Source organism: Musca autumnalis, unplaced genomic scaffold (assembly GCF_047663935.1).
Source record: "Musca autumnalis isolate F117 unplaced genomic scaffold, ASM4766393v1 scaffold_1, whole genome shotgun sequence".
NCBI classification, from domain to species: Eukaryota; Metazoa; Arthropoda; class Insecta; order Diptera; family Muscidae; genus Musca; species Musca autumnalis.
The window spans coordinates 56,595,696-56,608,532 of NW_027411644.1; the positions used below are offsets into that span (position 1 = coordinate 56,595,696).

Sequence of the window (12,837 nt, forward strand, 5' to 3'; positions counted from 1 at the left end):
GCTATGCACTCAATTTTTAAAATGACAATAACTATAAATTTTTAAACTATTTATTCTGGTAAAAAGACAATATTTGGGTATTAATTGGCCGGATCTACATGCTCATATAAAAATTTTCAACAAAATATTGCAATTTACCCCAAAACATTGTGCAATTAAGTGAAAACGCAGAGCAGTTTCCGTAAAGCGACATCTAGAAAAAAACAAGCACATTACAATTTCTCTGTCTATACATTTTTATGATGTTAACATGAATATTTTCTGAAAAACTCGTTACGTTAAACAACATTTGTAGCTACAGAGGTAAGTGAAAGCTCATGAATGGCATGATGGACACGACGATGTTACGATGTTCCATCTCTTCAACGTTTATGCCACACTTTAACACTTTAGTGCATTACTATCTTTAGCGAGTGACGGTCGGGCTTTTAGTCAAGAGCTGTAACTGGGATTTACTAAGCGCCGGTTTCCTTTATTGTTTACAAAAAAACAAGAAGAAGCCATAACATAATATTTTAGGAATTTGACTTGTCGGTCGGTCAATTGTTATGTAAATTAGTAGTGGCTAGTTAGTGACTGCTGCTGGTCATCTGCTGCAATTTAATATAATTTCAAAAATGGACGTTACAATGGATAAAATCATTCCCCCAGAGAAAAATTGTAACAATACCTCAAGTGCCTCGGGTAAGCACATGCATCCCAAGTGGATGGAAAGAGTGTATGTTGTGTAAATACGTGTGTGTGACTTTTTGTTTGAGCCAAAAAAAAAATGCATGACTGCCAAGTAAAAAAAAGGAAACTAGTGCAAATTTACAAACAAAACGAGAAAATGCAAAATCATTTAAATACCCATGAAAAATAAGAATTACCTACAGCAATCAATAACAAGTGTTTATTGCCATGCCTTCCTACCTCCTCCTCCCAAAATGTAATGCATACTCTTAACACCACAATGTGTGGCTGTGTGAAAACTTTCTCTTTGGCTGTGAATCAAAACAAAAACAATGTAAAGTGTGACGAGCGGCAATGAAATATTAAATCAGACCCTTACGGGAAGTGTAAATCGATGGTGTTTTTTTTTTTAACTGGACGAAATTTTTTTTCATAAATTGAGTATTTCCCAATGGTTTAAGTCGCATAAAAAACACATATAATGGACGAACTCATTCATACCTTTAAAATAGTTTGAAATTAAAATAAAAGTAAAAATGTTGGAACATTTTGTTAACAACTTGGCTCTAATCAGCATGAACATTTATTTTAAAATTGAAATAAAAAAGAAATGTTAAGCTAGACAGCTACTAGGCAAAGGCCTCGATTAAAAGGTCACAATAAACGTGCATTTTATAAAGATTTTTAACAACAAAGGCCACAACTAATGTGGATATTTTTAAGATTTCCAACAACAACCAGAAGCTACAATAAACGTGGATTTTTTTTAAAGATTTTTATAAGGCCACAATGAACGTGGATTTTTTAAAGATTTTCCACAGAAACAAAGGTCACACTAAACGTGGATTTTTAGTAACAACCAAAGACCACAATAAACTTGGATTCTTTAAAGATTTTAGGTGAAACCAAAGACCGCAATAAACGTGGATTTTTTAAAGATTTTTAGCAACAAACATAGGCCACAAAAACCGTGGATTTTTTAAAGACTTTTAGCCACAAACGTAGGCCACAAAAAACGTGGATTTTTTAAAGACTTTTAGCAACAAACATAGGCCACAAAAACGTGGATTTTTTAAAGATTTTTAGCAACAAGCGTAGGCCACAAAAAACGTGGATTTTTTAAAGACTTTTAGTGGATTTTTTAGGGTTTTTAGCAACAACCAAAGGCTACAATAAACGTGCATTTTTTAAAGATTTTAGTAACAACCAAAGTCCACTTTAAACGTGGATTTTTTAAAGATTTTTAGCAACAAACAAAGTCCGCTCTAAACGTGGATTTTTTAAAGATTTTTAGCAACCACCAAAGACCACAATAAACGTGGATTTTTTAAAGACTTTTAGCAACAAACAAAGGCCACAATAACAGTGGATTTTTTAAAGACTTTTAGTGGATTTTTTAGGGTTTTTAGCAAAAACCAAAGGCCACAATAAACGTGGATTTTTTAAAGATTTTAGTAACAACCAAAGTCCCCTTTCAACGTGGATTTTTTAAAAATTTCAGCAACAAGCAATGGCCACAATTAACGTGGATTTTTTAAAGATTTTTAGCAACAACCAAAGACCACAATAAACGTGATTTTTTTAGGATTTTCTGCAGTAAACAAAGACCACAATAAACTTGGATTCTTTAAAGATTTTAGGTGAAACCAAAGACCGCAATAAACGTGGATTTTTTAAAGATTTTTAGCAACGAACATAGGCTACAAAAACCGTGGATTTTTTAAAGACTTTTAGCAACAAACATAGGTCACAAAAACCGTGGATTTTTTAAAGACTTTTAGCAACAATCATAGGCCACAAAAACCGTGGATTTTTTATAGACTTTTAGCAACAAACATAGGCCACAAAAACGTGGATTTTTTAAAGATTTTTAGCAACAAGCATAGGCCACAAAATCGTTGATTTTTTAAAGACTTTTAGTGGATTTTTTAGGGTTTTTAGCAACAACCAAAGGCTACAATAAACGTGCATTTTTTAAAGATTTTAGTAACAACCAAAGTCCACTTTAAACGTGGATTTTTTAAAGATTTTTAGCAACAAACAAAGGCCACAATAAACGTGGATTTTTTAAAGAGTTTTAGCAACAAACAAAGGCCACAATAAACGTGGATTTTTAAAGATTTTTAGCAACAAACAAAGGCCACAATAAACGTGGATTTTTTTAAAGATTTTTAGCAACAAACAAAGGCCACAATAAACGTGGATTTTTTAAAGACTTTTAGTGGATTTTTTAGGGTTTTTAGCAACAACCAAAGGCCACAATTAACGTGGATTTTTTAAAGATTTTTAGCAATAACCAAAGACCACAATAAACGTGATTTTTTTTAAGATTTTCTGCAGCAAACAAAGGCTTCAATAAACGAGGGTTTTTTTTAAATTTTCTGCAACAAACGAGGATTTTTTTTAAATTCTGCAACAAACAAAGGCCACAATAAACATGGATTTTTTAACGATTTTTAGCAAAAATCAAAGGCCACCATAAACTTTTAAAGATTTTTATCAACAAGCAAATGCCACAAAACATGTGGATTTTTTAAAAATTTTTAAGGAACGCTTAAAGGCCACAATAAACGTGGATTTAAAAAAAAAATTAATATTTTTAATCGTAATATTTAATTAATCGTGGAATTTTTGGCCAATTTTTCTTATAATACTCCATAGTCCCAATAGAAAAAAAATTTTTTCCACCCAACTTACTAAAAGTCTCCGACCAACATAAATATGTACGTATATAATAATGAAAATCCAGTTCGAAATGTGTCACTTAAAGGGATTATTATTTCTACAGCAAATTTCATAAAAATCAGTAGCTATTACACTTAAATACTAAAATTCAGTTTAAAATGTGTCATATAACACTTTTTTTAATTTTTGGGTTTTTCGGACATTTTCAAATGTTGGCAAACATTTCCTATTATATCTCATTTTAGAGAAATGATTTCAATAAAAGAAATATTCTACATCAAATTTCACTCATAGTCACCGATCATTAGAAATCTGTAGCTATGATATACATATAAATATTAAAGTTCAGTTCAAAATGTGTCATATAAAAAGTTTATTATTTTTGTCCTTTTTTTGGACATTTTCAAATGTTGGTAAATTTTTCCTAAAATTCCTTATTTTAGACATATGGTGTCGATGGAAGAAACATTCTTCATCAAATTTCAATTATAGTCACCGACCATCAGATATCTGTAGCTATGATATATGTTAACTAAAATCCACTTCGAATGTGGCATATAAACACGTTATTATTTGTGGTATTTTTTGGACATTTTCAAATGTTGTTTTTTTTCTATAATATGCTGTTTATATTAGAGCTTTTTGCAGGGTTAACCTTCTTTATGAGGATTTGTTTGAAATATAAGCAATGGAATTGACATTTAAAACCCAGTCGGTTTGTTAAATCCGGTTATATATAAACGGGGTATTATGCCTCGTTTTAGACAGATGGTGCTAATGGAAAAAATATTCTACATCACATTGCACTCATAGTCATCGACCATCAGGAATCTGTAGCTATGATATATAACTATTAACATTCAGTTCAAAATGTGTCACATAAAAAGTTCATTATTTTTGTGTTTTTTTTTTTTTGCATTTTCAAATGTTGGCCATTTTTTCCTTTACATCTCAATTTAGAGAGATGGTATCAATGGAAGAAATATTCTGCATACAATTTCAGTTATAGTCACCTTTCACCAGAAATCTGTAGCTATGATGTGTGATAACTAAAATGCAGTTCAAATTGTGTCATATAAAAAGTTTATTATTGTTGGTCTTTTTTTTGGCATTTTCAAATGTTGGCTATTTTTTTCCTTTACATCTCATTTTAGATTGATGGTGTCAATGGAAGAAATATTCTACATCAAATTTCACTCGTAGCCACTGACCATCAGAAATCTTTAGCTATGATGTTTGATAACTAAAACCCAGTTCGAAACGTGGCATATAAACATATTATAATTTGTGGTCTGTTTTTGGACATTTTCAACTATTGGCCACTTTTTCCTATTATACCTCATTTAAGAAAGATGGTGTCCATGGAAGAAACATTTTTTATCAAATTTCACTCATAGTCTTCGACTATCAGAAATCTGTAGCTATGACCTATGATAACTAAATCCCAGTTCGAAGTGTGTCATATAAAAATTTTACTATTTTTTGGATATTTTCACATTTTGGCCAATTTTTATATTATACCTCATTTTAGACAGATGGAGCCAATGAAAGAAATATTCTACATCACATTGCACTCATAGTCACTAATTTTTACTATTTTTCGATAACGTAAAGGAAAAATGTTATTGCAGTAAAAATTAGTAGCTTCGTGTCGGTTCTGGAACAGAGCATGTATTTGTGGTCTTTTTTGGGCATTTTCAAATGATGGTCCATTTGTCCTATTATACCTCATTTTAGAGAGATGGTGTCAATGAATGAATTATTCTTCATCGAATTTCACTAAATGTCACCGACCAAAAGAAAGCTGTATTTATGGTATTTTTTGGACATTTTGAAATGTTGGCCAATTTTTCCCATTATACCTCATTTTAGAGAGATGGTGTCTATGGAAGAGATATTCTGCATCAAATTTCAATAAGAGACTCCGACCAGCTAAGATCTGTAGTTATGACGTATAATAAATAAAATCCAATTCCAAAAAGTTTATTATTTTTGGTCTTTTTTTTGGGCATTTTCAAATGTTGGCCAATTTTTCCTATTATACCTCATTCTAGAGAGATGATGCCAATGAAGAAAATATTCTTCATCAAACTTTACTCATAGCCACCGAGCATTTGCAATATGTAGCAATGATGTATGATAACTAACGCCCAGTTCGAAACGTGACATATAAACACACTATAATTTGTGGTCTGTTTTTTGGGACATCTTCAACTATTGGCCAATTTTTCCTATTATACCTTATTTAAGAGAGATGGTACCAATGAAAGAAATATTCTACGTCAAATTTTGCTTTTAGTCACCGACCATCAGAAATCAGTAGCTATGATATATAAATATTAAAAGTCCCTTCAAAATGTGTCATATAAAAAGTGTATTATTTTTTGTATTTTTGGGACATTTTCAAATGTTGGTCAGTTTGTCCTATTATACACCATTTTAAAAAGATGGTGCTGATGGAGGATGTATTCTACATCAAATTTCACTCATAGTAACCGACCATCAGAAATCTGTAGCTACGACATATAAACATTTAAATTCGGTTCAAAATGTATCATATAAAAAGTTTATTATTTTAGTTTTTTTGGACATTTTCAAATGTTGACCAATTTTTCCCATTATACCTCATACTAGAGAGATGGTGCCAATAGAAGAATTATTCTACATCAAATTTCACTCATAGTCACTGACCTTCAGAAATCTGTAGCTATGGTTTATGATAACTAAAATCCAGTTCGAAATGTGTCGTATAAAAATTTTACTATTTTTTGGATATTTTCACATTTTGGCCAATTTTTATATTATACCTCATTTTAAACAGATGGTGTCAATGAAAGAAATATTCTACATCACATTGCACTCATAGTCACTAATTTTTACTATTTTTCGATAACGTAGTAAAAATTAGTAGCTTGTAGCAGGTTCTGGAACAGACCATGTATTTGTGGTATTTTTTGGGCATTTTCAAATGATGGTCCATTTGTCCTATTATAACCTATTTTAGAGAGATGGTGCCAATGAAAGAATTATTCTTCATCGAATTTCACTAAATGTCACCGACCAAAAGAAATCTGTAGCTATGATATGTAAATATTAAAATTCATTTCAAAATGTGTCATATAAAAAGCTTATTATTTTCTGTCTTTTTTTGACATTTTCAAATTTTACTCATAGTCAGCAACGATAAGACATCTGTTGCTGTGATGTATGATAACTAAAACCCAGTTCGAAACGTGCTATATAAAAAGATAATTACTTGTGGTATTTTTGTGGACATTTTCAAATGTTGGCCAATTTTTCCTATTATACCATATTTTAGAGAGATGGTGCCACTGGAAGAAATATCCTTCCTTAAATTTTACTCATAGTCACAGACTGTCAGAAATCTGTAGCTATGATATATACACATAAAAGTTCAGTTCAAAATGTGTCACATAAAAAGTTCATTATTTTTGGCCTTTTTTCGGACATTCTCAAATGTTGGTCAATTTTTTCTAATGATCCTCATTTGCAGAGATGGTGCTGATGGAGGAAATATTCTACATCAAATTTCACTTATAGTCACCGACTGTCAGAAATCTGTAGCTATGGTATATATTTACATATAAAAGTTCAGTTCAAAATGTGTCACAAAAAGTTTATTATTTTTGGCCTTTTTTGGACATTTTCAAATGTTGGTCAGTTTTTTCTAATATTCCTTATATAGAGAGATGATACCGATAAAATAAAAATGTGACATCAAATTTCACTAATAGTTACCGACCATCTGATATCTGTAGCTATGATAAAAAAGTTCAGTTCAAAATGTGTCATATCAAAAGTTTATTATTTTTGGTCCTTTTTTGGACATACCCGAATGTTGGTCAATTTTTTCTAATATTCCTTATTTAGGGAGATGATACCGATGGAGGAAATATTCTACATCAAATTTTACTCATAGCCAGAAATCTGTAGCTATGATATATACAAATAAAAGATCAGTTAAAAATTTGTCATATAAAATTCTTTTTTTTTTTTGGTCTTTTTTTGGACATTTTCAAATGTTGGTCAACTTTTTCTAATACTCCTCATTTTGAGAGATGGTGCCAATGGAAGAAATATTCTACATCAAATTTTATTCATAGTCACCGACTATCAGAAATCTGTAGCTGTGATATAAAGATATTTAAGTTTAGTTTAAAATGTGTCATATACAAAGTTTTTTTGGTCCTTTTTATGGACATTTTCAAATGTTGGTCAATTTTTTCTAATATTCCTCACTTAGAGAGATGGTGCCGATGGAGGAAAAATGTTACATAAAATTTCACTCATAATTATCGACCATCATATATCTGTAGCTATGATATATAATTATTAAAATTCAGTTCGAAATGGGTCACATAGAAACGTTATTATTTTTGGCCTTTTCAAATTTTCAACAATTTGTCCTATAAAACTCCATTTTTCAGACATGATGTCAATGGATGAAATATTCAACATCAAATTTCGCTCATAGTCACCGACCAACCAAAATCGTTAGCCACCATAGATATCAATAAAAATCCCATACTATATTGGAGTACAGTAAAAGTTCCATATTTATAATTGATCATGTCAATTATAGTTCAGCAAAGTTCAACTTCAATATGACTTACTTTCTCATTCCACAAAACACATTGTATAGCAGGGAAATGTTCAGCTTGGACTTTGAGCAGGCACTGCCTATCTTTGCGTACATCATTCAAACAATCTGACTGCAAAATGTATTAATAACCCACATCATTGTTATTTGCTTTCATTTCGAAATGTTTTTTTTTTCTCTTGCAGCTGTGGAAAAATGCAATAATCAAAATAACAAAAAATCATGCCTGAATGAAAATAGTGAAACGACTAGTGAGGTGGTGGAGGAGCACCCAGAAGCTGAAGCTTATTTAAAACACTTGCTGGAAGATGGATCCAAAGAGGGGGATAGTGGCTATGATATGGAATTGCCGCCATGGTATGATGAGCATTTATTTAAACAGTGAGTACAGCAAACACCCGCACATCGACATGAACACACATATAAATCAAATTATTAACTAATCAGGCAATTTAAATCACTAACAACACAAGGGTGCAATGGTATAAAAATTAAAATTGTTTTCTTTTCTCTTTCAGAGGCCAAAACTTTATGACTAAATACCGTTTTGTTATACAAAGTGGTATGTTATCGGGTCTGGTGGCGGTCTTGGCCATACCCTCCATACTCAGGGTACTCATGTGCACACGACAATCCTCAAATCCAGCCACAGCATATCGTCGGTATGTACGTACACTATTACACACCAATTGCTGGTATAAATATTCTGCCGAAGATAAGTCATCGAAATTCTGGACAAGCCTGCGGGCAGTACGAAAAGCCCACTCAAAATCAAGTCGTGCCTGTGCCAAACTTGGTGCCGGACAAATAACACAAAAAGATTTGGCATTAACACAATTTGGATTTATTGGTTTTCTCTCCTTGGGTGCCCATCGCATACAACTGCATGATGACCACTTCCTGGAGGCCACTTCACATTTGTGGCGTGTTTTAGGCTATCTCCTGGGTATTAAAGATGAATATAACATTTGTGGCCGCAACTGGGAGGAGACTAAGTTAAGGCTTGACATTGTTATGCGTAAAGTCTATCAACCTGCTTTGGAAAATCCATCCGAAGACTTTCTACAAATGTCCAAGGCCCTATTGGATGGTTTGTGGCACATTAACACCACTTTGACTGTGGGCTCATTTTTGTTCTTTACAAAACGTCTGTGCTACGTCAAGGGTTATGAATATTTTGAATTTGATTATCCACCTTACCGCAAACCCGATCCCCAACAACGTTTATATTACAAAGATTTAAGTTGGTTGGATCGTTTTATTGTCTTCTATGCCATGATAATTGTCACCTACCTGCATAAATATGATATTGTCCGGTGCTACTTGAATTTCCGTGCCTGGTTAAACGAACAACTGATTGAATACTTGCCTTATGTTGCGATTTTGAAATTTGGCACCGCTTGGGCTTATGTTAGCATTTTTAGTCGCGGTGGTAAGGAAAATGAATTTGAATATCATTTAAAAGAGGAATAGTTTTAAGTTGTTGATATTGTTGTTGTCGAAATAATTTGTATTTTTAAATTGAAAATAAAAATATTTTAATATTTTGTAATAAAATGGAAATACGGTATGAATTATTTTTTGCCCCAGTTGTATAAGCAAATAATTAATTGGGAATTAAAATTACAAATAATAAATTCAATTTTTTATAAAAGCTGAAATCTATAGCAATGCTTTATATTAAAGCGTTGGTGTCAATGGAAGAATATTTCATTTTAGAGGCAAATTGTCAATAGAAGATATATTCTACATCAAATTTTACTATAAGTCTCCAACCAATAGAAATCTGTTGCTATAATGTATGATAACTAAAACCCAGTTTAAAATGTGCCATAAAAAATGTTATTATTTTTGGTATTTTTTGGACATTTTCAAATGTTGGCCAATTTGACCTATTATACCTAATTTTAGATTAATGTTGTCAATGGAAGAAATATTCTACATCAAATTTCACTCATAGTTACCGACCATCCGAAATCTGTAGCTATGATGTATGATAACTAAAATCCAGTTCGAAATGTGGGATATAAACCAACAATAATTGGTATTTTTGGACATTTTCAAATGTTGGGCAATTTTTCCTATTATACCTCACTTTCGAGAGACGGTGTCAATGGAAGAAATATTCTACATCAAATTTCAATTGTAGTCACCGGCCACCAGTAATCTGTAGCTATGATGCATGATAATTACAATGCAGTTCAAAATGTATCATATAAAAAATTTATTGTTTTTGATCTTTTTTGGACCTTTTCAAATGTTGGACAATTTTTCATTCTAAACCTCATTTTAGAGAGATGGTGCCAATGGAAAAAATATTCTACGTCAAAATCCGACCGTCCGAAATCTGTAGCTATGATATAGAAATTTTAAAATTCAGTTCAAAATGTGTCATATTAAAAGTTTATTATTTTTGGTCTTTTTTGACCTTTTCAAATGTTGGCTATTTTTTCCTTTACATCTCAATCTAGAGAGATGATATCAATGGAAGAAATATTCTACATCAAATTTCAGTTAAAGTCACCTTCCATCAGAAATCTGTAGCTATGACGTATGATAACTAAAATCCAGTTCAAAATGTGTCATATAAAAAGTTTATTATTTTTGATCTTTTTTTGACATTTTCAAATGTTGGTAAATTCTTTCCTTTACATCTCATTTTAGAGAGATGGTGTAAATGGAAGAAATATTATACATCAAATTTCAGTTAAAGTCACTTTCCACCAGAAATCTGTTGCTATGATGTATGACAAATAAAATGCAGTTCAAAATGTATCATATAAAAAATTTATTATTTTTGATCTTTTTTGGTCCTTTTCAAATGTTGGAAAATTTTTCCTATTATACCTTCTTCTTAGAGAGATGGTGTCAATGGAAGAAATATTCTACATCAAAATTCGACCGTCCGAAATTTGTAGCTATGATATAGAAATTTAAAAATTCAGTTTAAAATGTGGCAAATAAAAAGATTATTATTTTTGGTATTTTTTAACATTTTCAAATGTTGGTTATTTTTTCCTTTACATCTCATTTTAGAGAGATGATGTCAATGGAGGAAATATTCTGCATCAAACTTCAGTAAAAGTCACCTTCCATCAGAAATCAGTAGCTATGATGTATGATAACTAAAACCCAGTTCGAAGTGTGTCATATAAAAAGGTTATTATTTTTGGTATTTTTTTGACATTTCCAAATGTTGGTCAATTTTACTTATTACACCTAATTTTAGATTAATGGTGTCAATAGAAGAAATATACTACATCAAATTTTACTCGTAGTTACCGACCATCCGAAATCTGTAGCTATGATGTATGATAACTAAAATCCAGTTCGAAATGTGGGGTATTTTTGGACATGTTGAAATGTTGGCCAATTTTTCCTATTATACCTCACTTCCGAGAGACGGTGTCAATGGAAGAAATATTCTACATCAAATTTCAATCGCAGTCACCGGTCACCAGATATCTGTAGCTATGATGTATGATAATTAAAATGCAGTTCAAAATGTATCATATAAAAAATTTATTATTTTTGGTATTTTTTGGACCTTTTCAAATGTTGGAAAATGTTTTCCTATTATACCTTTATTTTAGAGAGATGGCGTCAATGGAAGAAATATTCTACATCAAAAATCCGTCCGTCCGAAATTTGTTGCTATGATAAAGAAATTTAAAAATTCAGTTCAAAATGTGTCATATAAAAAGTTTATTATTTTGGTCTTTTTTGACATTTTCTAATGTTGGTTAATTTTTCCTTTATATCTCAATTTAGAGAGATGGTGTCAATGGAAGAAATATTCTGCATCAAATTTCAGTAATAGTCACTTTTCATCAGAAATCTGTAGCTATGGCGTATGATAATTAAAAGGCAGTTCAAAATGTATCATATAAAAAATTTATTATTTTTGGTCTTTTTTTTTGACATTTTCAATGTTGGTCAATTTGTTTCCTTTACACCTCATTTTAGAGAGATGATGTCAATGGAAGAAATATTTTGCATCAAATTTTAGTCAAAGTCACCTTCCATCAGAAATCTGTAGCTATGGCGTATGATAACTAAAACCCAGTTCGAAGTGTGTCATATAAAAACTTTATTATTTTTGGTCTTTTTTGGACATTTTCAAATGTTGGCCAATTTTACCTATTACACCTCATTTAAGATTAATCGTGTCAATAGAAGAAATATACTACATCAAATTTTACCGACCATCCGAAATCTGTAGCTATGATGTATGATAGCTAAAATCCAGTTCGAAATGTGGGGTATTTTTTGACATTTTCAAATGTTGGGCAATTTTTTTCTATTATACCTCACTTTCGAATTTCAATCGCAGTCACCGGTCACCAGATATCTGTAGCTATGATGTATGATAATCAAAATGCAGTTCAAAATTTATCATATAAAAAATTTATTATTTTTGGTATTTTTTGGACCTTTTCAAATGTTGGAAATTTTTCCCATTATACCTCATTTTAGTTCCTATTATACCTTCTTCTTAGAGAGATGGTGCCAATGGAAGAAATATTCTACATCAAAATCCGACCGTCCGAAATTTGTAGGTATGATATAGAAATTTTAAAATTCACTTCAAAATGTGTCATATAAAAAGTTTATTATTTTTGGTATTTTTTACCATTTTCAAATGTTGGTTATTTTTTCCTTTACATTTCACTTTAGAGAGATGGTATCAATAGAAGAAATATTTTGCATACAATTTCAGTTATAGTCACCTTCCATCAGAAATCTGTAGCTATGACGTAAGATAACTAAAACCGAATTCGAAATGTGGCATATAAACAGGTTATTATTTGTGGTCTTTTTTCGACATTTTAAATTGTTGGCCACTTTTTCCCATTTTA

General features: G+C 31.1%; 1 protein-coding gene across 1 annotated transcript; it reads left to right on the forward strand.

Moving 5' to 3' along the window:
• Positions 1 to 388: 388 nt before the first annotated feature.
• Positions 389 to 9,535, forward strand: LOC141397920 (uncharacterized). The gene is made up of 3 exons (XM_073974863.1): positions 389 to 684; positions 8,164 to 8,359; positions 8,497 to 9,535. Exons 1-3 carry the CDS (start codon positions 618 to 620, stop codon positions 9,449 to 9,451), a joined length of 1,218 nt encoding a protein of 405 aa, XP_073830964.1. The 5' UTR covers positions 389 to 617; the 3' UTR covers positions 9,452 to 9,535.
• Positions 9,536 to 12,837: the final 3,302 nt, after the last annotated feature.

Bases quoted from the DNA above. Each gene is read 5' to 3' on its own strand.
- LOC141397920 (XM_073974863.1), top strand. From the start codon at position 618: ATGGACGTTACAATGGATAAAATCATTCCCCCAGAGAAAAATTGTAAC. The intron at 685-8,163 runs GTAAGCACATGC...TTTCTCTTGCAG, and splicing joins CAATACCTCAAGTGCCTCGG to CTGTGGAAAAATGCAATAAT. The intron at 8,360-8,496 runs GTGAGTACAGCA...TTTCTCTTTCAG, and splicing joins GATGAGCATTTATTTAAACA to AGGCCAAAACTTTATGACTA.